Here is a 27,017-nt window from a genome sequence, read left to right as displayed (position 1 = left end):
CTATACAATGTGGCCCTTGTACTGAAAAGTTTGGAGATCCCTGTTGTACATGATAGATACTGAATGGTTGCCTTTTTTCCTTAAAGTGTTATTAAACCCACAACAGTAAAATCAGTCTGTATGTGCAGTAAAGCATGCTTGTTATACTAGCTGTGGAACCCAATGGGTTAATCCTCTGTATTCTTTAAAAAAGGCTGTTTGATCCTGTCTGCTCTGATCCTCCAATTTACAAATTACTTTTTTGTTTATTTTTGTGTTGTTCTCCTACTGATCAGGTCGAACGTCAACATGAAATACCTCATTTGCACAGAATTCCTAAGTCATCCAGGGATTCGTATATGGTGGAGCAGGTGTTCAGTCCTCACCCATACCCGGCATCTCTCAAATCTCACATGAAGAGCAATCCCATTTACACTGACATGCGCCTGACGGAGATGGCGGAGATAAAACGGACCCAACCCTCATGGACCATAGAGGAATACACACACAACTCAGGGGAGAAAGGCCGACTGACTGCACTAGATCTTCAGGTAGGCGGTCATATACTTCATCTCTAGGCATGAATTATATATCCCTTCCTCTGGATCAGGAGTACACAATACCTGCAACCATGCTGCCCATATCTAACTTAGTTGTTGGGGAATACAACAAACCCCCTAATGTCGTCCTGGCCCTACAGGGTGCTCTAAAAATGTCCCTGTATCTCCATCTTTTTGCCCAGCAGCCAGATTATTGAGTATCCAACTAATGTGGCCATGTTGACTATGATTAACTATTTTTTCATGCTTTGAGTTGCATTAAAAATGAGTGGGCTACCTAAAGCAGTACATTGCATCTTAATGCATGAAAACCTGTGTGTTTGTTATGTACCTGGTTGGAGGCAAAAGTGATGAGATGGCTTTCATTAAAGCTAAGCTCTGAGCACTCCAAGAGGTAAAGACAGGGAATGCAGGGCTTAAAGAAGCACAGGATGCCTGCTGGAGACTGCTCGTGGTGACATCTGGCTGAAGGGTTGCTAGATAGGGCATCCAAGTAGTCAGCCATAACACTGGAATCCTGGATGGTGAGGCAGGCCCAGAACAGAGGCAAGAGGTAGACCGCACCTGTGGCCGGTAGCAGGTCAGTATGGTAGAGCAGACCCAAAGTGGATTTAGTCAGGTCCAGAGTTGAGGTCATGCACGTAGGTTCAAGCAGGCGAGGTGGAAAGAGCGTAGTCAAGTCAGAGCCAAGGCCATTCACAGGAGCTGGATGTGAGGACAAGAAAATGGTCAGAAGGGCAGGCCTGGGTCATGCACAGGTTGTCAGAGGAGACAGAGTCAATAAGAGTAGGCAGAGGTCAAAACCAGGAAGCAGGCAGAAGATGGGTCTGTTATGGTAATGGGGAGCCAAAGATCAACCGGCAAACTCTAAAGGCTGATGTCCTCCATGTAAACAGCATTTGGCACCAGTTTTGGGGACAGGAGTACATCAGTATGCATCCCTGCATTAGCATGCGCACGCACATCCCTAATGGGTCCTCATGCTATTCCTAGGCATCTGTGTGCATTCCTGCACTGACAAACACCGCCATATAAGGTACTGGCAATGGTAGGAAGTCTTTACTTCAGCACACGCTTGCCTTTGGTAACAGCTTGCTGTGGTTAACCGGAAAATGCTCCCTACCACCCATGATATGAAAAAGGGGGGGATTTTGGGACTTTGAATGAGGCGTGTAATAGCCTGACCATTGACTATACAAAAAAATGAAATATAGGATATATGTGTGTGCATACCCATCCAAACAAAAACATGAATTGATACACATGTAAATTGATTTATTTGTATGCACAGGTTGTGACATCATAGAAACGATAGATATCATACAATGAATCCCAATGACCAGAGCATATAAAAAAGTATACAAATACATGTCCAAATGGAGTATAAAAACAACATGAAACAATGTGTAACAAGATAGTACATAATCCATAGAAATTGCATCATAATTTCTCTACGCGTTTTGTGTGTGTAACACTTCCTCAGGAGCTGGTGCAAATGATTAACTATAAAAAATGAAATATCATGAAATCACAATGCATATAGCAGTATACATGCCCATTAAAGAAAAAAGTATTCATTGTATAGGGTTGCTTACAATAAATTGAAGCTGTTATCAGGGATGGAGGCATGTGATCTTTCTGACCATACCCTGTATGAGTGCAAACGTTTCGTTACATTCAGGGGGCTTACCCTGTGGACCATTGGGGTCGGTTACTACTAACCCTGTACCAGTACAAACGTTTGTCACATTCAGGGGGCCTGGCCCTATTTACCATGGGGTCGGCAACCATAATATTATTATTATTATTGCAATCTATACAATTTACATACTATTACAATTCTGATAGAGGTCTCGTTCAGGGCATATTGTCACTCCTTTCTCTCGGGACTTGCCAATTGGTTGTTCCACTTCTTCCTGTCTGTCCCGGGAGCAGCGACGCGCTCCTGCCTCCCTCCCCTTCCTCCTTCATTCTTGTGATGCAGGGGCGGATCTGGCCGTGGCGCATCGGCGCCACGCCCCTTCCGTGTTGGTTTAAGACGCCACTGTTCTGGCCATCTGACCGGCACGCTGACCTACCATCTACATTCCTCCACGAGGCGCCGGTCACCGGTGCTTCCTCTCTGGAGTGGCTGAGTGACGCTGGGAGCTCTCCAGGTGTGCGTCTGGGTGGAACATTTCATCACCTCTTCGTTTGATCATTAATTGAAGGCACTGATCTACAAACGGTAATACTTCGGATCTTTTTCACTTTATCTTACACTTTTATTCTCTAATGTCTCCTTACCCTTCGGAACAGGGGCCTGTTTCTCCACGCTGGTTTCACTATTACTATAATTACTTTATCTTACCTTTTAACCACTTCAGTTTACAATTCTCACCTTGGGTTATTGGTGATGCTCTATATCCACTTCATCCTCACTATCATTCCACTTTATTCATTGCTTTACTTGCACGTCTTTTTGACACTTTCAGCATGTACACACTTTGGGGATACTCCATGTTGGGTCTGCCACTCGGGTTCTCTTCCTTACTTTGGAATTCAGCCATTTTTTCTACTCAATAATTGGTTACTATACTACTATTTACAATTTAATATACAAATTATTACAATATATACATTTAACCCAAATCCTAGATATTATATCGGATGATTATTGAGATGTTTACCATTCTTCCAACTATCAAGATCCTGTCACTGCACTTCCATTGTTCACCCCCTATGCATGCCTGGTATTGCTCCCTCAGCTCCTGGGGCAGACGGTATATGGGGGACCTTCCTTGGCGAGTCCCTTGAGGCAACAGCTTCAATTTATTGTAAGCAACCCTATACAATGAATACTTTTTCTTTAATGGGCATGTATACTGCTATATGCATTGTGATTTCATGATATTTCCTTTTTTATAGTTAATCATTTGCACCAGCTCCTGAGGAAGTGTTACACACATGAAACGCGTAGAGCAATTATGATGCAATTTCTATGGATTATGTACTATCTTGTTACAAATTGTTTCATGTTGTTTTTATACTCCATTTGGACATGTATTTGTATACTTTTTTATATGCTCTGGTCATTGGGATTCATTGTATGATATCTATGGTTTCTATGATGTCACAACCTGTGCATACAAATAAATCAATTTACATGTGTATCAAATCATGTTTTTTGTTTGGATGGGTATGCACACACATATATCCTAAATTTCATTTTTTTGTATAGTCAATGGTCAGGTTTTTACACGCCTCATTCAAAGTCCCAAAATCCCCCCTTTTTCATATTTATATTAGGGATGGAGATACAAAAGTCTTTGTAACCTCATTCAAAGTCCCGACTCCCCTTGTTTTCCTACCACCCATGATATGTACAGTATGTTTATATGTTTTTTTTTAACTGCTGTGTTATACTGTATCTGTTATTTTTTTCACTGTCTATATACAATCTTTGTTTTACAAATAATGGGTAATTTACAGAGTCAGCAGACCAGAGCAGCTTGCTTTGCAGCCTCCTTTGCTCTGAATGAAACCTTAGAATCAACCATCTGGAGGGGTAGTCATTGTTGTAATGACCTTTACAGATTTGTAAACAACCAGCATCTTTTAGCACAGATGAAAAGTATTCAGGGTAATGATGTAAAAAGGAGGCTGGAGCACCGCCTGCTGGGTAGATAGAGGAATGCATATTAACAATAGTCGATATTTTATATTTACATAACAGCATTTTGTTTACTCTGATCATAATAAGCAAATATGCAAACATGTAAACATGAGATTCATCTAATATTATCTATGGGGATTTTAGGGGATCTCAACAGAAATCATGTTGTGTATTTAATTGCAGTCAACTGGGAGCAATCTGGTAGCATTGTCATGATCCATCTTGTATATTACAGGCTCAAGAATCCCTGAATCCAAACAATTTGGAGTTTTGGATGGAGGACATTTACACTCCAGGTTATGATTCTCTGCTAAAGAGGAAAGAAGCCGAGTTCCGACGAGCCAAGGTCTGTAAAATGGCGGCACTCATCACGGCAGCAGCCTGCACAGTCATTCTGGTCATTGTTGTCCCCATTTGCACCATGAAGTCCTAATTGTTAGCAATGACCAGAAGATCCTTAATTGCACTCCCCAAGCATCCTGTTTATGGTGACTAGGAGAAGATCTGAGAGACACTAACTTCAGATGTATACACTTTCCTACAATATGAATAATGGGTGCAGCAAAGGCTCAACCTGTTGTTACCATAAAAGCACCACACAAACACAACGCACATTTTACCAATACAATGCTAACGTTTTCCGTGAACTCAGATAAAAGAAGTATGGATTCTAGCATGGTCTGTCCCTTTTCTGTATGTAACTGGATTAGAGAAATCCTCCTCCCTCTAGAGACACTCTTGGACAGTCATCACACAATAAGGCTGATACACATACATGGTCCCCGAAGACTCGGTTCACCGTGTACGTGAGCAAAGAAAGAAAGAAGAAAAGAAAGCAGGACGAGTAGAGGACAAAAATGAACAGCCAAAGAGATGACACAGCATCCTTTCAACAGCAATACAAAACCATTTCATCTTTTGTGCCTTTCTTCGAAACATTGTCAGCACTTCTTGAGTTTCTGCATTCCATGTTTTTAATGAATGTTAGTAGGATGTGCTTCCTGGAAAGTATAAAGACGCTTGTTTAGAGTGATGGTAGGTCCGGTAATCTCTTTCCATATTCTGTTGAATCCCAGTTTCTGCAGAGTTTATAGAGTAGACGTTCGCTCATCCCTAGTTTGCACCTTGCTTATGTCTGATAAAAAGGATTTCAGGAAACAGTTGCATGATGACAATGAAAGAATGGGACTTCTAAACTGCAATGCACAGAAATGATTCAGTAACACACACTGGGCTCATGTTGATCTAATTCTTTTGAGCAATTTGTATTTTTTGAGATTCTTGCAAGAGATGCAACCAGTCTGAGTAGCAGAGGTTACCAAGCATAAGATAACGAGCATCTGCATGGGAGCCAAAAATACACAATTTTAACAGGCGCTTGATCACATATCGAACCAAAAGTCCATGGAGTTAAAAGTCATTAATGGCACAGGGGTAAAAAAAAGTCCACCATGTAGGGCAGCCATCCAGAAACCAAAATCCAGGGGTTCCACAGGGCTAAAACAAAGACAGACAGAGGCGCCTTTAAGTGTGGACTTTATGCAACAGGTTTAATGAATAAAATGATGCACTCACATTAGTAAGCATAAATTCATGCCCATAAAACAAGGTTCCAGTGTGGAGAAGTGTACATCATCCGGTCATGGACATCCGTCCTGCTGGAGCTGAGATCCTTTTCGCCATGGCCGGCTTGTATGGCAAGGATAGAACCAGGAAGTAGGCTCGGTGTATTTGCTTGACAGCAAGGCTTGGTGGATAGTCGACCCTGGATGATGTCATCTGCATGCGACGCGTTTCCAAGTGTGCTTGCTGCCTGGGGGAGGGCAGCCGCGCTCCTTCTTCACGGCAAGTATATCTATCTATTTAGAGGCGCCTCTGTCTGTCTTTGCATGGGAGCCAAGACCGATGTTCAACACAGAGATCTTCAGGCATGGCTGAAATGTCTATATCAGCCTTTCTCAACCCTTTTACCGAAGGAGAAACTCTAAAATAATTTTCAGATCTCTGGGAACTCTTATTAAAACCAATTTATCAGTGCAAGTGGGAAAAACATCCACTACTTTGGTGGTCAGTAGAAAAAATGCAACCCTTACAGTGGTGGTCAAAATGTCACCCTTACAGATAGCAAAAAAGACCATTGGTGTCATGCTAATGGCTTTGCATCTCAGGTTTGGAGCCTTTCTAGGTAAATTGAGACCCTCCAGCAAATTGAATAGCAATCAGCCACAGCTTCTTTTTTTTTTTAAACCCTGCAAGACGATTGCATAATGTGTGCACCGCATACTAACACACTATAAAATACTTACCTTGAAACAAAGCCCCCCACAGTGGCTCACTGTCACCACTGACAGGGCTTCCATCTTCCCCCGGTCTTTCTTACGGTTTCGCGCCCTCAGGCCGTCTGATTGGCCGCACCCCAATAACATCACAGGAGTCACGGACCCCGACATGGTGCTCTGAAGGGGCGGCAAGGGTATGCTGTTTCTTCAGAGCACATTTTCCGGTGACATCACCGGCTGCATGTAGTGTAAATATCTCCTAAACCATGCAAGTTTAGGAGATATTCACTGTACCTACAGGTTAGGTCTATTATGGGCATACCTGTAGGTACAAGTTAAAAAAAAAAAAAGGGTTTACTCCAAATTTAAGGAGCCCCTAGCAACTATTGAAGGAACCCTGGTTGAGACCGTTTGGTCTATGAGTTCAGCTTGTCAAAGAATATTTGTGCAGAATCATTGGGCTTGGATAACTTGCAGCCTCAGGAGTAGGCAGATGTTAGATGCCCACCTCCGTCAAGGGGAAAGCTGTAATAAGTATGGCTGGCCTTAGGCAACCTTTGGTCTTCCCAGCCTTTGCAGAGCTAAATAGCTTAGCAGACCTGTCCAGGCTTTTATGATTAGGTATGATGTGACGTGTAATTCTCCAAGTGCTAGAGGGTCTCAATTTACCTAGAAATGCCCCAACCCTGAGATGCAAAAGCTTAATTTCTAAGTGTCGCTTTGTCAACCATTACATTTTGACTTTGGTCTGGGATCCAAGAAGTTGTTTCCAAAGACAGACCAAATGAATATTATATATAAAGACCCAGGTATGCCAGCAGTGGGTGGATGGTCACTTGTGATCTGTAGGGTTGCTAAAATAAAACTCTACGCTCCCTGCAAAGAAAGACATTATATATTCACCTCTTTCATTGCACTGATCTCTGCAAGTACCAAAGGAAAACTGTTGGCTGAAGATCCTACATTTAAACAATTCTGAAAATGACACATTTTTGGTTCCCTGCTGTGCTCAATGGTTTGAGCAGCCGGTCTTAGAGTCCATATTGCGTCCTGTAGTGATGTAGAGGCCGGAAGAAGAATCCTCCCTTCAGTCTATTATAAATTCTGCTGCCAGACTCACCCGCCTTACCATCTGCTCAGCGTTCTTCACTCCTCTCTGCCAAGCCCTCCACTGGCCTCTGCTCAGTGTCCTCCACCCCTCTCTACCATCCCCTCTACTGGTCTTCCCCCAGTGTCCTCTACCCCTTTCTGCTAATCCTTCCATTGGCCTCCGCTCAGTGTCCTCCACCCATCTCTGCCAATCCCTCCAGGGAGCTCCGCTTAGTGTCCTCCACCCCTCTCTACCAATCCCTCCAATGGCTTCCACTCAGTGTCCTCCACCCCTTTCTGCCAATCCCTCCACTGGCTTCTGCTCAGCATCCTCCACCCCTCTCTGCCAATCCCTCCACTGGCCTCTGCTCAGCATCCTCCACCCCTCTCTGCCAATCCCTCCACTGGCCTCTGCTCAGCATCCTCCACCCCTCTCTGCCAATCCTTCCACTGTCCTCCGATCACCTAAAACTAAGTAGAATCCTGCGAGCTACCCCCCTAGTCTAGATTTTTATTTTCCTAATAGTCCTCCGATCACCTAACGCATAAAATTTGAAACACTGACAACATTCAAAGTCATCCACAACTCTGCCCTGAACTACATTACCAACCTCATCCCAAACTTTCCTCTCCAAACCTCCCAGAATCTCCTGGTCTCTATATCCATCATCCCCTTCTCCTATGCTCATCTCCAGGACTTCTCTAGAGACTCTCCCATCCTCTGGAACCCCCTACCCCAGCCTGTCTTGCTTTCTCCTACTCTGTTCACCTTGAGGTGATCCCTGAAAACTCTGTTCTGTAGTGATGTAGACGCTAGTAGGATGAACCACAGAGTACAATAGGGGGCCAGGAAATCGACCCTCCTAGAAATAACAGAAGGAAGCAGTTTCTCCTCACCACCGCAGAGATCAGCAGGAGATGTGAAAATGTAATGTCGTCTTTGCAGGGAGCCATTTATTGCAGTTCACTTTTACCAAAAAAATCACTTTAAAGCCTAACTCCAGTCAATTTAAAACATTTTTAGGATAGATTTGGGAAGAAATAAATGTTGTACTAGGTTTGTACCTCTGGCTGTCACCCCACTGGGGAGATTTCCCTTTACTTCCCTTTCTTCTGTAGTTGGGGTTTCTAAAGAAGAATTCCAGGTATAGATATTTTTGCATATTTAGATTGGTCTAACTTGGACCAATGCAACTATGCATATACCATACATGTGGGAGCCATCTAGAATAAGTCTTTCTCAACCCCAGCGGAACCCTAAAAATAATTTTCAGGCTCTGGGGAACCCTTATTAAAACCAATTCATTGGAGGTCAATGGGGAAAACACCACATACACTGGTGGTCAGTAGGAAGAATGCAACCCTCGCAGTTGTGGTCAGAATGCCACCCTTATAGACAGGTAAAAAAATAATTGGTGTTATGCTGTTGACTTTGCCAAGTGGCAATGAATCTGGAACTATGCTGGCACCATCAGATCGGAGGTTAATCAGCCACCACTCATGGAACCCCTAGCAACCTCTAGAGGAACCCTAGTGCTCTGTGGAACCTTGGTTGAGAATAGCTGCTATAGCAGCTAAAAATTTCTGTAGTAGGCAGCCCCCCTACAATGATCTTCACTAGCTTACAGCTCCTATGCCAAGCAGCTGCCCTGCTGCATTGTGGACCCAGGAGGTGTCCACACCACCCTGCTTTTCCAACTCATCTAATCAGAGAACACATTGCGCTCATTGAGAAAATGCAAAGCAATGGCTGAATGGTGTCCATGCCAAGTGGCCAACCTCCTGTGTTCACAAAGCAGCAGGCCAGCCACTCGGTGCGGGACCCGGAAGCTAGTGCGGTGATTGGTGTCGGAATGGTGTCTACTACAATGATTTCCAGTTTCTAGAGGGATCCCTTAGGTATGCCACTTGTCTAATTACATTGGTCCAAGCTGGATCAATCTAATTATGTAAAATCATCCATACCTGGAATTCCTCTCTAAAGTGATTGCAAACCCTTAATTTTTTTCAATAATAAACATGTTATACTTACTTGGTAGATGCAATGGAGCAGCTCTGATCCTCCTACTCTCAGGTCCCCTGCCGGTGCTTCTGGCTCCGCCCCCCCTACTGGGTGCCAGTGTTAGTTTCGTCGACTAAAACCGACTAAAACGTTTTCGTCGACTAAATTAACACAATTTTAGTAGACTAAAATACGACTAAAACTAAAACAATTCAGATGACTAAAATACGACTAAAACTAAAATGGCATTTTAGTCTTAAGACTAAAATACGACTAAAACTAAAATGGCATTTTAGTCAAAAGACTATAACTAAAACTAAATCGAAATTTGCTGCCAAAATTAACACTGGTGCATGCTGAAAGCTTAATACCACCATAAATAATATCATATTCGATTTTTCACTCCAGGACCAGCAGTAGTATATAATGAGTTTGGAAATTGTAGAGAAATGCTTAAATAATGCATCACAAATTACAATTGAACTACACCCATTTGATTATAGATGACTAAAATTAGTTTTAGTCAACTAAAATGTACTGGAGTTTTAGTCGACTAAATACGACTAAAACTAAAACACTTGCAGAAGACTAAAATGGGACTAAAACTAAAATGCCATTTTAGTCCTAAGACTAAAACTAAATTTAAATTTGCTGCCAAAATTAACACTGCTGGGTGCTCACTATAGGGGCATTCATGTGGGCTCACTCCCGAGCTGGCTCCGTGCATCCATAGACACCCTCTCTGCTCCCTCCTCACTGGCTGTAATTGACAGCAGTGGGCGCCAATGGCTCCCAGAGCTGTCTCTGAGCTTGTGAGGAGAGAGCCAAGAAGGCTGCTGCTCTCGTGTACAGGGATGGATTGAGATCAGGTTTAGGTAATTATAAAGGGGGGGGGCTGCATTTAGAGGGTATTTTACCTTAATGCATCAAGGTAAAAAAACTTCAGCCTTTAGAACCATTTTAATGGGGTCTCTTATGGCGCTTTTCCACTGCATGGAACCGAACGGTACGGCTCGCTTTTTTGCTTCTCCACTGCTGGTACCGCATGGTACGGTGTAGGAACGGTTCGGTACGGTACGGTGGCGCTTTTCCACTGCATGGAACCGAACGGTACGGCTCTGAAAAACAGTACCACCTCGATTGTGGTTCCAAGCGTACCGTACCGGTACTAAATTCCACAACCCCTCCCATGCAGCCTGATTGGTCCTCACTACAAGGCAGTGATTGGTCAATAATCATCACTGTCATTGTTTATGCGGCAGTAGAGGCGGTGCAACCACAGAGTAATCCTGCCCACTACTTATCAGTACTATAAACAGTGGAAAAGCAAACCATACCGTACCGAACCGTTCCAACACCGTACCATGCGGTACCAGCAGTGGAAAAGCAAACCGGGCCAAGCAGGGCCGAGTAGAGCCGAGCCGGTACTTGCAGTGGAAAAGTGCCAATAGAGCAGCTACAGCTATATTTCTAAAATATGCCGGATGTAGAGATAGTAGCCATGTTGTTTTAGCTCCCTTACTCTCCAAAAAAAAGTGTTATAGTTATTTCTTCCTGTCTGAACACATGGACAGTACCGTGAACAATTGTATTGATTAATATGCGCTGTAATATCAGGGAAGAAGGTTCTCTAGGACTGACCCTCATTTGTAAAAATAAGAAGTGACCCGGGCCAATCCCCTCTCCAAGCACACGGGACGCACAACTTCGCTCAAGACTTCGATCATCGGCTGCTTCACAGAATCCAATTTATTATTTAAAGCAATACCATAAGAAATGTGTATTTCTAGTTTTTTACGCCAGACATTTTCATAGGAGGCCTCACCTCGTAGTATCCAGGCAGAGTCGTATATGGATTTAAAAGGGCAAAACTATTTTCTTACACAAAAAAATTCTGCAGAGAATATTGTTTCTGATATTTGCAAGACTTTATGGCCTTGAGAAATGTTGACAATATATAAGGTATAAATATATACATATATAAATATATAATGTGAATGTATAAGAATATGCACTGTACTCTATATTATTATAAGCATGAAAATCTATATATATAAAAAAAAAAGTATATATATATAAAACTATACATCCTCTGAGCCAGTTCTTCAGACAAGGAAGGCTGGATTGAGAGTCATCCAACTGCAGAGCTCCTTGTTGCCTTCAGCTGTGCAGGACGGCAGGAGATGGGACTGGTAATGCCTGGAAGAAGAGGCAAGTAGTACCCGCCTAGAAGGTACCTGCCTGGAAGATCGAGCAAGTTACCAGCTTGGAAGGTACCTGCCTGGAAGATCAAGCAAGCAGTACCTGCCTGGAAGATCAAGCAAGCAGTACCTGCCTGGAAGATCGGGCAAGCGGTACCTACAGTTATGCCTACCGAGAACTGTTTATGGAACCTTTCTAAAGATTGTGTAGTATCTCTGGACAAGATGAATGTATAGGAAATATATTATTTAATTAAAATATATTTGAAACAGACGTATGTACTGGTCATTTCTTAAAAAAAAAAAAACTATATGACTGACATTTTATATTACCCCTTTGCTGCCTGCCCCGGCCTCCCTTTAACCACTTTACCACCGGAGGATTTTGCTGTCTTACGTCTGGGCCACTTTTTGCGATTCGGCACTGTGCGATTTTAACTGACAATTGCGCGGCCGTGCGACGCCGTACCCAAACGAAATTTACATTCTTTTTTTTACCCACAAACAGAGCTTTCTTTTGGTGGTATTTGATCACCTCTGCGCTTTTTACTTTTTGCGCTATAAACAAAAAAAGAGCGTAAATTTTGAAAAAATAACAATATTTTTCACATTTTTGTATATGAAATTCCCCCCCAAAAAAATGTAAAAATCTAATTATTTTAAAATTTTTGGCCAATTTGTTTTCTGCTACCTATGTTTGGTAAAAAAAAAAATCACAATAAGCGTATTTTGATTGGTTTGCGCAAAAGTTATTGCGTTTACTAACTAAGGGAAAGATTTCTGTCATTTTTGGTGTTTTATTTGTTAATGAGTAATGGCGGCGATCTGCGATTTTTTTTGCGGGACTGCGACATTGCGGTGGACAGATCGGACCCTTGACTGACATTTTTGACACTTTTGGGGGTACCAGTGACATTACTGCAGTAATCAGTGCTATACATATGCACTGTTACTGTAAAAATGACACGGGTAGGGAAGGGGTTAATTTTATTGGAGAGGGAGGGGTTAATGTATGCCTGGTGCTTACTGACATGTGTGGGGGGGAGGGGACTGAGTGACACAAGGACAGATCGCAGGTTGAGCTATGCTGAACCCTGCAATCTGACCCTGCCTGTCACTTAGGAGATCCGCCCGCTTTGTTTACACAAGCGGGCGGATCTCCACACTCGATTCCCCGACGATCGGGGAAGAGCAGCGGCCTCCCCTGGCCCGACTCCCGCTGTGACTGAATACAGCGGGAGCGAGACTCCGGGAAAAGGGAGAAAGGGGAATGTCTGGCGACGTAGTACTACGTCGTCAGACGTTATCGAGCCACTTTGCCGCAGTAGTGCTCTAGTGAGCAGACGGCAAGTGGTTAAAAAGTTCTGAATTCCAGGGGATGGGGGCCAATCATATGACCACTGTGATTGGCTGTCACAGTGGACACATGATTGGGTGCCGGTTCCGCCAGCTACCATTCATTAGCGGGGACCAAGAGATGTTTTTCTCAGGTCGGTCTCTGTGCTGGTAGTGTACAGTGAGCGTGCTCTCACCATCGTAACATCGGCCACCCAGCAATGCATAGTGTATGTGCAACGCGTAGGCGTTAAAGTCCATCCTTTTGCTGCCTCACATACAATGTATTACCAAAAAAATTTGTGAGAAGTGCAGAAGCGCATTTGTGAGGTCAGGCACTGATGTTGACTAGAAGGTCTGGCTTGCAGTCTCCGCTCTAATTCATCCAAAAGGTGTTCTATCGGGATGAGGTCAGGACTCTGTGAAGGCCACTCAAGTTTCTCCACCCCAAATTCTCTCATCCATGTCTTTATGGTCCTTGCTTTGTGCACTGGTCCAAATCATTTGGTGGAGGGGGGATTATGGTGTGGGGTTGTTTTTCAGGGGTTGGGTTTGGCCCCTTAGTTCCAGTGAAGGGAACTCTTAAGTTGTCAGCATACCAAGACATTTTGGACAACTTCATGCTCCCAACTTTGTGGGAACAGCTCAATTATGTCTTTATGGACCTTGCTTTGTGCACTGGTGCGCAGTCATGTTGGAAAAGGAAGGGGCCACCCCCAAACTCCTCCCACAAAGTTGGGAACATGAAAATGTCCAAAATGTCTTGGTATGCTGACACCTTATCCACTTTATGACCACCCGCCGCAGATGTACTGCGGCAGGCAGCCGCTCCTGGGCAAATTGCCGGACATGTACGGCGCTCGTTCTCAGTAGTCTAGGGGGTGAGCGCGCCGCCGGCTGGGCACTTCCGCCCCCCGCTCATCAGCGGGGAAGCCGATGCCTGTGTCAGGCGGCTCCGATTGCCGCACACAGGCGATCGTTCTCCGCTGAGAGAGGGCGGTCGGCTGCTTTAAACACAGCCGACCGTTCTTCTCCCTGTGATGATCATAGAGATCATGTGATCCTGCTATATAGGATCACATGTCTCCATGGTCATTTCAGAAGCCACGCCCCCCTACAGTTAGAATCACTCCCCTAGGCTCACATTTAACCCCTTGATCACCCACAGGGTTAACCCCTTCCATGCCAAGGGCATTATTACAGTGACAGTGCATATTTATAGCACTGATTACTGTAGTAATGTCACTGGTACCCCCAAAAGTGTCAAAAATGTCAGTTAGGGGTTCGATCTGTCCGCTGCAATGTCGCAGTCCCGCAAAAAATTGCAGATCGCCGCCATTACTAGTAAAAAAAAAAAAAAACAATAAAAATGACATAAATCTTTGCCGTAGTTAGTAGACGCGATAGCTTTTGCGCAAACCAATCAAAATACGCTTATTGCGATTTTTTTTTTTACCAAAAATATGTATCAGAAAACAAATTGGCTTAAAATGTTAAAAAAGTTTGATTTTTAATTTTTTTTTTGGGAATCTCATATAGCAGAATATGAAAAATATTGTTTTTTCAAAATTGTCTCTCTTTTTTTGTTTATAGCGCATAAAATAAAAATCGCACAGGTGATCAAATACCACCAAAAGAAAGCTCTGTTTGTGAGAAAAAAAAGGATGTAAATTCTGTTTGGGTACAGCGTTGCAGGACCGTGCAATTGTCTGTTAGAGTAACGCAGTGCCGAATCAGAAAATAGGGCCTGGTCAGAAAGGGGGCAAATCCTTCCGGTCTTAACCACTTTACCACCGGAGGATTTTGCTGTCTTACGTCTGGGCCACTTTTTGCGATTCACACTGTGTGACTTTAACTGACAATTGCGACGCCGTACCCAAACTAAATTTACGTCCTTTTTTCCCCACAAACAGAGCTTTCTTTTGGTGGTATTTGATCACCTGAGCGATTTTTACTTTTTGCGCTATAAACAAAAAAAGAGACAATTTTGAAAAAATAACAATATTTTTCAAATTTTTTTATATGAAATTCCCCCCCCCCAAAAAAATTTAAAAATCTAAATTTTTTATCATTTTAGGCCAATTTGTTTTCTGCTACATATTTTTGGTAAAAAAAAATCGCAATAAGCGTATTTTGATTGGTTTGCGCAAAAATTATTGCGTTTACTAACTAAGGGAGAGATTTCTGTCGTTTTTGGTGTTTTTTTTTTTTTAACGAGTAATGGCGGCGATCTGCGATTTTTTTTGTGGGACTGCGACATTGCAGTGGACAGATCGGACCCTTGACTGACATTTTTGACACTTTTGGGGGTACCAGTGAATTTACTACAGTAATCAGTGCTATAAATATGCACTGTTACTGTAAAAATGACACTGGCAGGGAAGAGGTTAATTTTATTGGAGAAGGAGGGGTTAATGTATGCCTGGGGCTTACTAACGTGTGTGGGGGGAGGTGACTGTGTGACACGGGGACAGATCGCATGTTGAGCTATGCTGAACCCTGCAATCTGACCCTGCCTGTCACTTAGGAGATCCGCCCGCTTTGTTTACACAAGCGGGCGGATCTCCAGACTCGATTCCCCGACGATCGGGGAAGAGCAGCGGTGATCGCCACTGCTCCTCCCCTGGCCCGACTCCCGCTGTGACTGAATACAGCGGGAGCGAGCCTCCGGCACACGCGCCGCCGAGAAAGGGGAGTGTCTGACGACGTAGACCACTTTGCCCCAGTAGAGCTCTAGTGAGCAGCGGCAAAGTGGTTAAAGTGGTTAAGAGTTCCCTTTACTGGAACTAAGGGGCCAAGCCCAACCACTGAAAAACAACCCCCACACCATAATTTCCCCTCCACCAAATGATTTGGACCAGTGCACAGAGCAAGGTCCAGAAAGACATGGATGACAACCATGGCTGGGTTGGCAACTCAACCCAATAGAACACCTTTGGGATGAATTAAAGGGGAGACTGTGAGCCAGGCCTTCTCGTTCAACATCAGTGCCTGACCTCACAAATGTGCTTCTGGAAGAATGGTGAAACATTCCCATAGACACTCCTAAACCTTGTGGACAGCCTTCCCAGAAGAGTTGAAGCTGTTATATCTGCAAAGGTTGGGCCAACTCAATATTGAACCCTACGGACTAAGACTGGGATGCCATTAAAGTTCATGTGTGTGTATAGGCAGGCGTCCCAATACTTTTGGTAATATGGTGTATGAAATTTTTGGTTTTGGGTTTAATACCGCTTTAAATAAGTGCTGCTGTATGCAGTAACATATAATAACCAAAGAAAAAAAAATTGCTTTCAACCGTGATGGGGCTTAAAAATCTCATTGCTGATCCTTAGCTATGGGTTGCCGTGAACCACCATTGATCGTGCCATAAGCCCTTTTTATTCATTGGACGATCTTACTTAGAATACAGCATAGCGCCTCTGCTATTAACGCAGGATGAATATACTAATAAACAGGATTTATGTTATCCACGCACCAAGCTGTTCACAGCGGGACCACGGGGGAATTACTGAACATAAAAAAATAAAGACATAAACAAAACTTCAAAAGAAAAATATAAGCATGAATGTCCCAGATGCATAAATCAGAGATACCCGGCACGAGGAAGAGGCGAGTTCTCTCATACAATATAGGATTGGGCTGCAGGACGGTGTGACCGCTGTCCCATCCCGGCAATTCACCGGGGAATATAAACCTGTTCCTTCAACAATAACACTTGCTGCATATTGCACAGCAATTTCCAATTGTAATGATATCGCTGCGCTTCTGCGAGCCGTGGTGGTTCCTCACAGCTGTGATGTAGCATAGTTATTAATCACCTGACCTCCGAAAGATTTACCCCCCCCCTCATGAACAGGTCATATTTTGCTCTTCAGCACTGTGTTATTTTAACAATTATTATTATTATTTAATAATTATTATTTGACGACTGTGCACAAATGAAAATTATGTAATTTTTTCCCCCACAAATAAACTTTCTTTTGGTTAATGTTTCAGGTATAACACCCTTCCTGGCTCTCTGGGCTCCCCTGGCCTTCTGACCCTACCTGGCCTTCTGACCCTTCCTGGCTCTCTGGCCCTCCTGGCTCTCTTACCCTTCCTGGCTCTCTGACCCCTCCTGGCTCCCCTGGCCTTCTGACCCTTCCTGGCTCTCTGGACTCATTTGGCTCTCTGACCCTTCCTGGCTTTCTGACCCTTCCTGGTTCTCTGGACTCTCTGACCCCTCCTGGCTCTCTGGGCTCTCCAGACTCTATGACCCTTCCTGGCTCTCTGGGCTCTCCAGACTTTATGACCCTACCTGGCTCTCTGAGGTCTTTAAACCTTCCTGGCTCTCTGGGCTCTCCTGATTGTCTGACCCTTCCTGGCTCTCTGACTCTCCTGGTTCTCTGACCCCTCCTGGCTCTCCTGACTCTCTGACCCTTCCTTGCTCTCTGGGCTCCCCTGGCCTTCTGACCCTTCCTGGCTCTCTGGACTCACTTGGCTCTCTGACCCTTCCTGGCTCTCCTGACTCTCTGACCCTTCCTGGCTCTCTGACCCTTCATGGTTCTCTGGACTCTCTGACCCCTCCTGGCTCTCTGGGCTCTCCTGACTCTATGACCCTTCCTGGCTCTCTGAGGTCTTTAAACCTTCCTGGCTCTCTGGGCTCTCCTGATTTTCTGACCCTTCCTGGATCTCTGGGCTTTCTGACCCTTCCTGCATCTCTGGGCTCTCCTGGAGCTGTGACCCTTCTTGGCTCTCTGGGCTTTCTGACTCTCTGACTCTTCCTGGCTTTCTGGTCTCTCCTGGCTCTCTGACCCTTCCTGACTATCTGAGCTCTCCTGGTTCCCTGGCTTTCTGGGCCCTCTGGGTTCTCCTGGCTCACTCAGCCTGCAGTTACTGCACCCTGCTGCATGGGCCCACTCCCTGGCATCTCAATAGGGGATCTCCTGGCACCCCAGGCTTTCTCACTGCTCTTAGACCTACCATAGAGTCGCTTATTCGCCCCGGCTCTCCTAGTCTTCCACACCCGCTTAGCCGCCTCAACCCTCTCAACCATGGACATGAAATCTTTCCTCCAGCATGGAGTGGAGCACACAACTGTCTCTTATAGTCAAGCCTAACATTATGAGGCAGTGGTGTGCAGAGGTGTAGTGATGCCTGGTGCCAACTCCTTGATTGTATGCCCCTAAGGCAGTGATGGCGAACCTTGGCACCCCAGATGTTTTGGAACTACATTTCCCATGATGCTCAGCTACACCGCAGAGTGCATGAGCATCATGGGAAATGTAGTTCCAAAACATCTGGGGTGCCAAGGTTTGCCATCACTGCCCTAAGGGCTGTTTCATACTAGAACATGCTTGTTCCCATGTGATTTCAGCGCATTTCTGAATGCAGGGGACTGAAGAATGTGCTGGATTTTGTTTCCCTGCGTGGGAGCAGGGAATAAAATCCAGCACACCCCATAGTGAAAGCAGTACACAGTAAACACTGGTGTTAGGCACTTAATGCTCTCTGGCACCTGCAGATCCCCCATAAACTACACAGAGCGGGGATCTACCTCTGTAAACAAGGCAGATCCCCATTCTGAAAGGGGGTAACGGGAAGGAACCTGTGTCTCTGCAAAGCAGGGACTAGAATCTATGTCTTCCCCTAGTAAAAGCAGCACACATAGTAAAAACAAACACTGGCTAGGCACACATTTAACACTTTGATTGGCCTAGATGTTTAACCCCTTCCCAGCCTGTGTCATTAGTACAGTGACAGTGCATATTTTTAGCACTGATCACTGTATTAGTGTCACTGGCCCCCGCAAAGTGTCAGATTGTCTGCCGAGATATCGCAGTCCTAAAATAAGTCGCTGATCGCAAAAGTTATAGCGTCTACAAACTATGGTATTAATACAGGAATTTTTATTTATGCATATTTTTTTTACTAGTATTGCGGCATAGAGGGCCTGCAATAATCTGACACTAACTGACACTTTGCGTGAACTAGTAATAGAGTGATCGGTGCTAAAAACATGAACTTTCACTGGCTGGGAGGGGGTTAAACATCTAAGGCGATCGAAGGGTTAAATGTGTGCCTAACCAGTGTTTTTGCATTTACTATGTGCTGCATTTACTAAGGGATGTGCTGGATTTTATTTCCTACTTTACACATTCCCGCTGGCAGGATAGAGCTCTGCCTTGTTTACATAGGCAGAGCTCTTTTCTGTCTGTCTGTCTGTCTCTTTTGTGGATTAGCGGGTGCCAGGGGAAATCCATTGGCCGGCACCCGCTGATCGGCTTCTGCTGTGACTAATCACAGCAGAAGCGTTGTGCCAACGGTGTGCACACCTGCTACCCGAAAGTCCCGGAACACGTACTAGGTAAGTACTCCGGCACAGGAGAACCACTTTGCCGCTGCATAACGTAATTTTGCGATCGGCAAGTGGTTAATACAAGACCAAATAGATGAGTTTCTGCTGGAAGAAAAAAAAAGTTAAGCAACAGACAGCATGGATTCATGAAAGACAGAAGTTGTCAAACAAACCTGATTTCTTTTTATGAGAAGGTAAGTAAAATTTTAGACCGAGAAGGGGCTGTGGACGTGGTATACTTGGACAGAGGGGTGGCTGTAGACGTGGTATACTTGGACAGAGGGGTGGCTGTGGATGTGGTATACTTGGACAGAGGGGTGGCTGTAGACGTGGTATACTTGGACAGAGGGGTGGCTGTGGACGTGGTATACTTGGACAGAGGGGTGGCTGTGTTGTGGTATACTTGGACAGAGGAGTGGCTGTGGTATACTTGGACCGAGGGGTGGCTGTGGATGTGGAATACTTGGACAGAGGGGTGGATGTGGACGTGGTATACTTGGACAGAGGGGTGGCTGTGGTATACTTGGAAAGAGGGGTGGCTGTGGACGTGGTATACTTGGACAGAGGGGTGGCTGTGGATGTGGTATACTTGGACAGAGGGGTGGCTGTGGACGTGTTATACTTGGACAGAGGGGTGGCTGTGGACGTGGTATACTTGGACAGAGGGGTGGCTGTGGTATACTTGGACAGAGGGGTGGCTGTGGTTTACTTGGACAGAGGGGTGGCTGTGGACGTGGTATACTTTAACACAGTTCCACACAAACGGCTAATGTGTGAGGTAAAGTCTACAGGCATGGAAAGATCAGTTTGTAAACAGAAAACTGTCTAAAACACCAAATTCAGAGAGTAGTGGTTAATGACTCTGAATGGTCTAAGGTTATCAGTGGTGTACCCCAAGGTTCAGTGTTATTAGTGGTGTACTCCCCAAAGTTCAGTGTTATCAGTGGTGTACCCCGAAGTTCATATCAGTGGCATACCCCAAGGTTCAGTGTTATCAGTGGTGTACCCCAAGGTTCAGTGTTTTTTTTTTTTGGTGTACCCCAAGGTTTAGTGTTATTAGTGGTTTATCCCAAGATTCAGTGTTATTAGTGGTGTACCCCAAGGTTCAGTGTTATCTGCGGTGTACCCCAAGGTTCAGTGTTATTAGTGGGGCACCCCAAGGCTCGGTGTTATTAGTAGTGTACCCCAAGGTTCAATGGTATTAGTGGTGTACTCCCAAGGTTCAATAATAGTGTGTACCCCAAGATTCAGTGTTATTATTGGTGTATCCCAAGGTTTAGTGTTATAAGTAGTGTACCCTAAGCTTCAGTGTACCCCAAGGTTTATTGTTATTAGTGGAGTACTCTCAGGGTCAGTGTTATTACCGGGGGAACCTCAAGGTTCAGTGTTATTAGTGGTGTACCCCAAGTTTCAGTGTTATTAGTGGGGTACTCCAAGGTTCACTGTTAGCATTGTACCCCAATATGCAGTGTTATTAGTGGGGTACCACAAGGTTCAGTGCTATCATTAGTGTACCCCAAGGTTCAGTGTTATTAGTAGTGTACCCCAAGGATCAGTCTTTTTAGTAGTGAACCCCAAGGTTCAGTGCTATTAGTGGTGTACACAAAGCTTCAGTGTTTTTTTTTGGTGTACCCCTAGGTTTAGTGTTATTAGTGAGGTACCCCAAGGTTCAATGTTATTAGTGGTTTGCCCCAAGATTCAGTGTTATTAGTAGTGTACACCAAGGTTCAGTGTTATTAGTGGGGTACCCCAAGGCTCAGTGTTATTAGTAGTGTACCCCAAGGTTCAGTGTTATCTGCGGTGTACCCCAAGGTTCAGTGTTATTAGTGGGGTACCCCAAGGCTCAGTGTTATTCATAGTGTACCCCAAGGTTGCGTGTTATTAGTAGTGTACCCCAAGGTTCAGTGTTATCAGTAGTGTACCCCAAGGTTCAGTGTTATTAGTGGGGTACACCAAGGTTCAATAATAGTGGTGTACCCCAAGGTTCAGTGTTATTAGTGGTGTACCCCAAGGATCAGTCTTTTTAGTAGTGAACCCCAAGGTTCAGTGCTATTAGTGGTGTACCCAAAGCTTCAGTGTTTTTTGGTGTACCCCTAGGTTTAGTGTTATTGGTGAGGTACCCCAAGGCTCAGTGTTATTAATAGTGTACCCCAAGGTTCCGTGTTATTAGTAGTGTACTCAAAGGTTCAGTGTTATTAGTAGTGTACCCCAAGGTTCAGTGTTATCAGTGGTGTACCCCAAGGTTCAGTGTTATTAGTAGTGTACCCCAAGCTTCAGTGTTATCTACGGTGTACCCCAAGGTTTAATGTTATTAGTGGAGTACTCTCGAGGTCAGTGTTATTATCGGGGTACCCCAAGGTTCAGTGTTATTAGTGGGGTACCCCAAGGTTCACTGTTAGCATTGTTGTACCCCAAGATTCAGTGTTATTAGTGGGGTTACTCCAAGGTTCAGCGCTATCATTGGTGTACCCCAAGGTTCAGTGTTATTAGTGGTGTACCCCAAGGTTTAGTGTTTAGACCCTTACTACTTAATATATTTATAAATTATATAGGGTCTGGAATTTCAGTCTTTGCAGGGAATACATAGTGGAGAAGGATCTGGGGAAATCCATAGCGGAGAAGGATCTGGGGGAATCCATAGTGGAGAAGGATCTGGGGGAATCCATAGCGGAGAAGAATCTGGGGGAATCCATAGCGGAGAAGGATCTGGGGGAATCCATAGTGGAGAAGGATCTGGGGGAATCCATAGCGCAGAAGGATCTGGGGGAATCCATAGCGGAGAAGGATCTGGGGGAATCCATAGCGGAGAAGGATCTGGGTGTTCTGGTAGATCATAAGCTTAATAATAGCATGCAATGCCAAGCTGCGGTTTCCAAAGCAAGCAAAGTCCTGTCTTGTATTAGGAGAGGCATGGACTCCATAGAGAGAGATGTAATTTTGCCCCTGTACAAATCATTAGTAAGACCTCATCTGGAATATGCAGTTCAGTTTTGGGCTCCAGTTCTTAAAACGGATATCGGGGAACTGGAGAAAGTGCAGAGAAGGGCAATCAAACTGATAAGAGGCATGGAGGAGCTCAGCTATGAGGAAAGATTAGAGGAACTGAATTTATTCTCTCTAGAGAAGAGGAGATTAAGGGGGGATATAATCAACATGTATAAATACATAAGGGGGGGTATGATCTCCATGTATAAATACATAAGGGGGATATGATCATCATGTATAAATACATAAGGGGGGATATGATCTCCATGTATAAATACATAAGGGGGGATATGATCACCATGTATAAATACATAAGGGGGGATATGATCTCCATGTGTAAATACATAAGGGGGATATGATCACCATGTATAAATACATAAGGGGGATATGATCTCCATGTATAAATACAGTACATAAGGGGGGGATATGATCACCATGTATAAATACATAAGGGGGGATATGATCTCCATGTATAAATACATAAGGGGGGATATGATCTCCATGTATAAATACATAAGGGGGGATATGATCTCCATGTATAAATACATAAGGGGGGGGGGATATGATCTCCATGTATAAATACATAAGGGGGATATGATCTCCATGTATAAATACATAAGGGGGGATATAATCTCCATGTATAAATACATAAGGGGGGATATGATGTCCATGTATAAATACATAAGGGGGGGGGGATATGATCACCATGTATAAATACATAAGGGGGGAAATGATCTCCATGTATAATACATAAGGGGGGATATGATCTCCATGTATAAATACATAAGGGGGGATATGATCTCCATGTATAAATACAGTACATAAGGGGGGGATATGATCTCCATGTATAAATACAGTACATAAGGGGGATATGATCTCCATGTATAAATACATAAGGTGGGATATGATCACCATGTATAAATACATAAGGGGGGATATGATCTCCATGTATAAATACATAAGGGGGGATATGATCACCATGTATAAATACATAAGGGGGGATATGATCTCCATGTATAAATACATAAGGGGGGATATGATCACCATGTATAAATACATAAGGGGGGATATGATCTCCATGTGTAAATACATAAGGGGGGATATGATCACCATGTATAAATACAGTACATAAGGGGGGATATGATCACCATGTATAAATACATAAGGGGGATATGATCTCCATGTATAAATACATAAGGGGGGGATATGATCTCCATGTATAAATACATAAGGGGGATATGATCTCCATCTATAAATACATAAGGGGGGATATGATCTCCATGTATAAATACATAAGGGGGGATATGATCTCCATGTATAAATACATAAGGGGGATATGATCTCCATGTATAAATACATAAGGGGGGGATATGATCTCCATGTATAAATACATAAGGGGGATATGATCACCATGTATAAATACATAAGGGGGGAAATGATCTCCATGTATAATACATAAGGGGGGATATGATCTCCATGTATAAATACATAAGGGGGGATATGATCTCCATGTATAAATACATAAGGGGGAATATGATCTTCATGTATAAATACATAAGGGGGGATATGATCTCCATGTATAAATACATAAGGGGGAATATGATCACCATGTATAAATACATAAGGGGGGGGGGATATGATCACCATGTATAAATACATAAGGGGGGAAATGATCTCCATGTATAATACATAAGGGGGGATATGATCTCCATGTATAAATACATAAGGGGGGATATGATCACCATGTATAAATACATAAGGGGGGATATGATCTCCATGTATAAATACATAAGGGGGGGATATGATCACCATGTATAAATACATAAGGGGGGGATGTGATCTCCATGTATAAATACATAAGTGGGGATATGATCAGTATGTATAAATACATAAGGGGGGATATGATTACCATGTATAAATACATAAGGGGGGATATGATCACCATGTATAAATACATGAGGGGGGATATGATCTCCATGTATAAATACATAAGGGGGGATATGATCTCCATGTATAAATACATAAGGGGGGGATATGATCAGTATGTATAAATACATAAGGGGAGATATGATCACCATGTATATATACATGAGGGGGGATATGATTACCATGTATAAATACATAAGGGGGATATGATCACCATGTATAAATACATAAGTGGGGATATGATTATATGTTGGTGTTAAGTTAAGTGTTAAGGGGGGATATGATTACCATGTATAAATACATAAGGGGAGATATGATCACCATGTATAAATACATGAGGGGGGATATGATTACCATGTATAAATACATAAGTGGGGATATGATCACCATGTATAAATACATAAGTGGGGATATGATCACCATGTATAAATACAAAAGGGGGGATATGATCACCATGTATAAATACATAAGAGGGGGGATATGATTACCATGTATAAATACATAAGGGGGGAAATGATCAGTATGTATAAATACATAAGGGGGGGATATGATCTTCATGTATAAATACATAAGGGGTCCATATAGTGAAGTTGGTGTTAAGTTATTCATTTTAAGGTCATCACAGAGGACAAGAGGGCTCTTTGTGTCTAGAGGAAAAGAGATTTAATATCAAAAAATGAAAAGGCTTATTAAAAGTAAGAGCTGTGAAAATGTGGAATAGACTCCCTCCAGAGGTGCTTCTGGCCAGCTCAGTAGATTGCGTTAAAAATGCCTGGATTCTTTTCTAGGTGTACATAATATAACTGGATACCAATATTTATAGATAAAGTTTATCCAGGGAACATCCGATTGCCTCTTGGGGGATCAGGATGGAATTGTGTTTACCTGCTGGAGCAAATTGGATCATGCTTTGCTGGGTTTTTTTTTTTGTTTTCCTTCTTCTAGTTGAACTGTAGGTATAGGTATAGGATTGTATAACAAATGGGATTTTTGACTTACCGTAAAATCCATTTCTCTGATGTTCATTGACGGACACAGCTCCTGATCTGATTCATAACCATTGGGTTACACTGCCCTACAGGAGTAAGACACTAGGCAGAAAAATAATCTGGCTATGCCTATGGGCAGTCCCAGGGGGTATACTCCTTCTCTCTACTATAGGTACTCCGTTTAGTTACAAGCAGTGTCGGAAGAATTACAAATCCACAGAGGGGTGGGTGCTGTGTCCGTCAATGAACATCAGAGAAATGGATTTTACAGTAAGTCAAAAATCCCATTTTCTCTTTCGTTCACAGGACACTTTTCGTGCCCCCTTGGTGATTGACATAAACCACGGGCATGGCATTGTCCGACTGAATGTGCACTGGACATTCCTGAAGATGATCCGTCCAATGGTCCAGGCACAGTCTGATTGCTCGGATTTCCAAGACATTGATCGGTAGTCTGGACTCTTCCAGTGTCCAGATCCCTTGAGCACAATTTGTGCCGGACAGGCTGGCATCTGTGGTGACCACTGTCCAATACAAGGGGAGGACACCAGAGCAATTGGGAATACTGGCCTCAGTGCCGAACCAGCCAGAGTGTACATATTGCGGGCCACAGCCTCCGCCTTTCTGCCAGCCAGATTCCTAAAGGCCGGGGACTCTTCAACCAGAGTCATGGTTGCCCTGTTTAATCTGGAAACCAGAGGGTCCACCACCGGTAAACAGTCCACTTCTTAATAAGGGACTCCTCAAAGGGGTAATGCCTACAAAATCGCTTAGGGACCCCAAGGGGACACTTTGGTCATCCCCACTCTTTAGCGACAATTTTGTCAAAATAAGCGGGGAAAGGAAACACCTTTGCCGCTCTGGATGGCTTGTGAGTATCAAAGGGAACCTGCGTCTCCATTGCAGCATCCTCCATCTGTACGGTCTCACGCACAGATACAATCAGTGCATCCATCAACGCCTTTTCATACGCAGTTGCAGATGTGGAGGAATCATCCTCGCTATCAGAGAATTTCCGGGCACGTGGTTGCAGACCCAGCAGGGTGACCCATGTCCGCAGTGGCCAAATCAGATTCAAGATCTGATAAAACAGATGAGGCAAGGGAAGGCGGGGGGCACTTTTGCTAGCCCATCGCCTGAAAGCCACCTCCACCCAAGACACAAAGGACTCCAGGGCCACCGTTAGTGCATCCATGGATGGCTGGAGCCTGGAGGGCCCCGCAGCCTCAGAGAGGGGATCAGGTAGAGAGATGTGCTCCAAAGACTCCATATGTCACCAAGAGAACCCTACAAGAAAGGTGTAAAAACACTGCAAGGAACACCAGGCACAGAGCACCAAGTGATCCTCAGCAAAGAGGGAGAGAACCCCACCAGACTCACCACCCCGCAAAAACCAGGCACCGCAGCCACCAGGAGAATCTGAACTGCACGAGCGGCGATCAAGAAGTAAAAGGATCCAGTAGTCAGCACCAAGGGATGAGGAGGGGTTCCCACCGCCGAAATTCCCACTCACAGGGCTCCACTGTCATGGCCGCTGCGATTTTCAATGGCAAACCACCGCAAAATGGCTGCCGGACTGCACAAACATGGCCGCTATGCATAGAAACAAACAAAAAAAAAAACAACAACAATGTAGGAGCGCTAACAAAACCTCCAGCACATGAAGAGTAAATGGGT

The 27,017-nt window shown here is 44.1% G+C and overlaps 1 protein-coding gene across 1 annotated transcript in view; it reads left to right on the top strand.

The window, feature by feature from the left end:
* The window catches only part of MINAR1 (membrane integral NOTCH2 associated receptor 1), a 186,335-nt gene extending 181,100 nt beyond the window's left edge, over positions 1-5,235 (top strand). Inside the window, exons 3-4 of the mRNA XM_082256038.1 lie at positions 276-530; positions 4,430-5,235. Coding sequence (XP_082112164.1) covers positions 276-530; positions 4,430-4,627 — 453 coding nt within the window. The 3' untranslated portion in view covers positions 4,628-5,235. The remainder of the gene's footprint in view (positions 1-275; positions 531-4,429) is intronic.
* The last annotated feature ends 21,782 nt before the right edge of the window (positions 5,236-27,017 follow it).

This window comes from Pelophylax lessonae (genome assembly GCF_965119305.1).
Source record: "Pelophylax lessonae genome assembly, chromosome: 4".
Classification (NCBI taxonomy): domain Eukaryota; kingdom Metazoa; phylum Chordata; class Amphibia; order Anura; family Ranidae; genus Pelophylax; species Pelophylax lessonae.
Note: the sequence above shows the minus strand (reverse complement) of the source record. Positions and strands in the feature narration are given on the sequence as shown.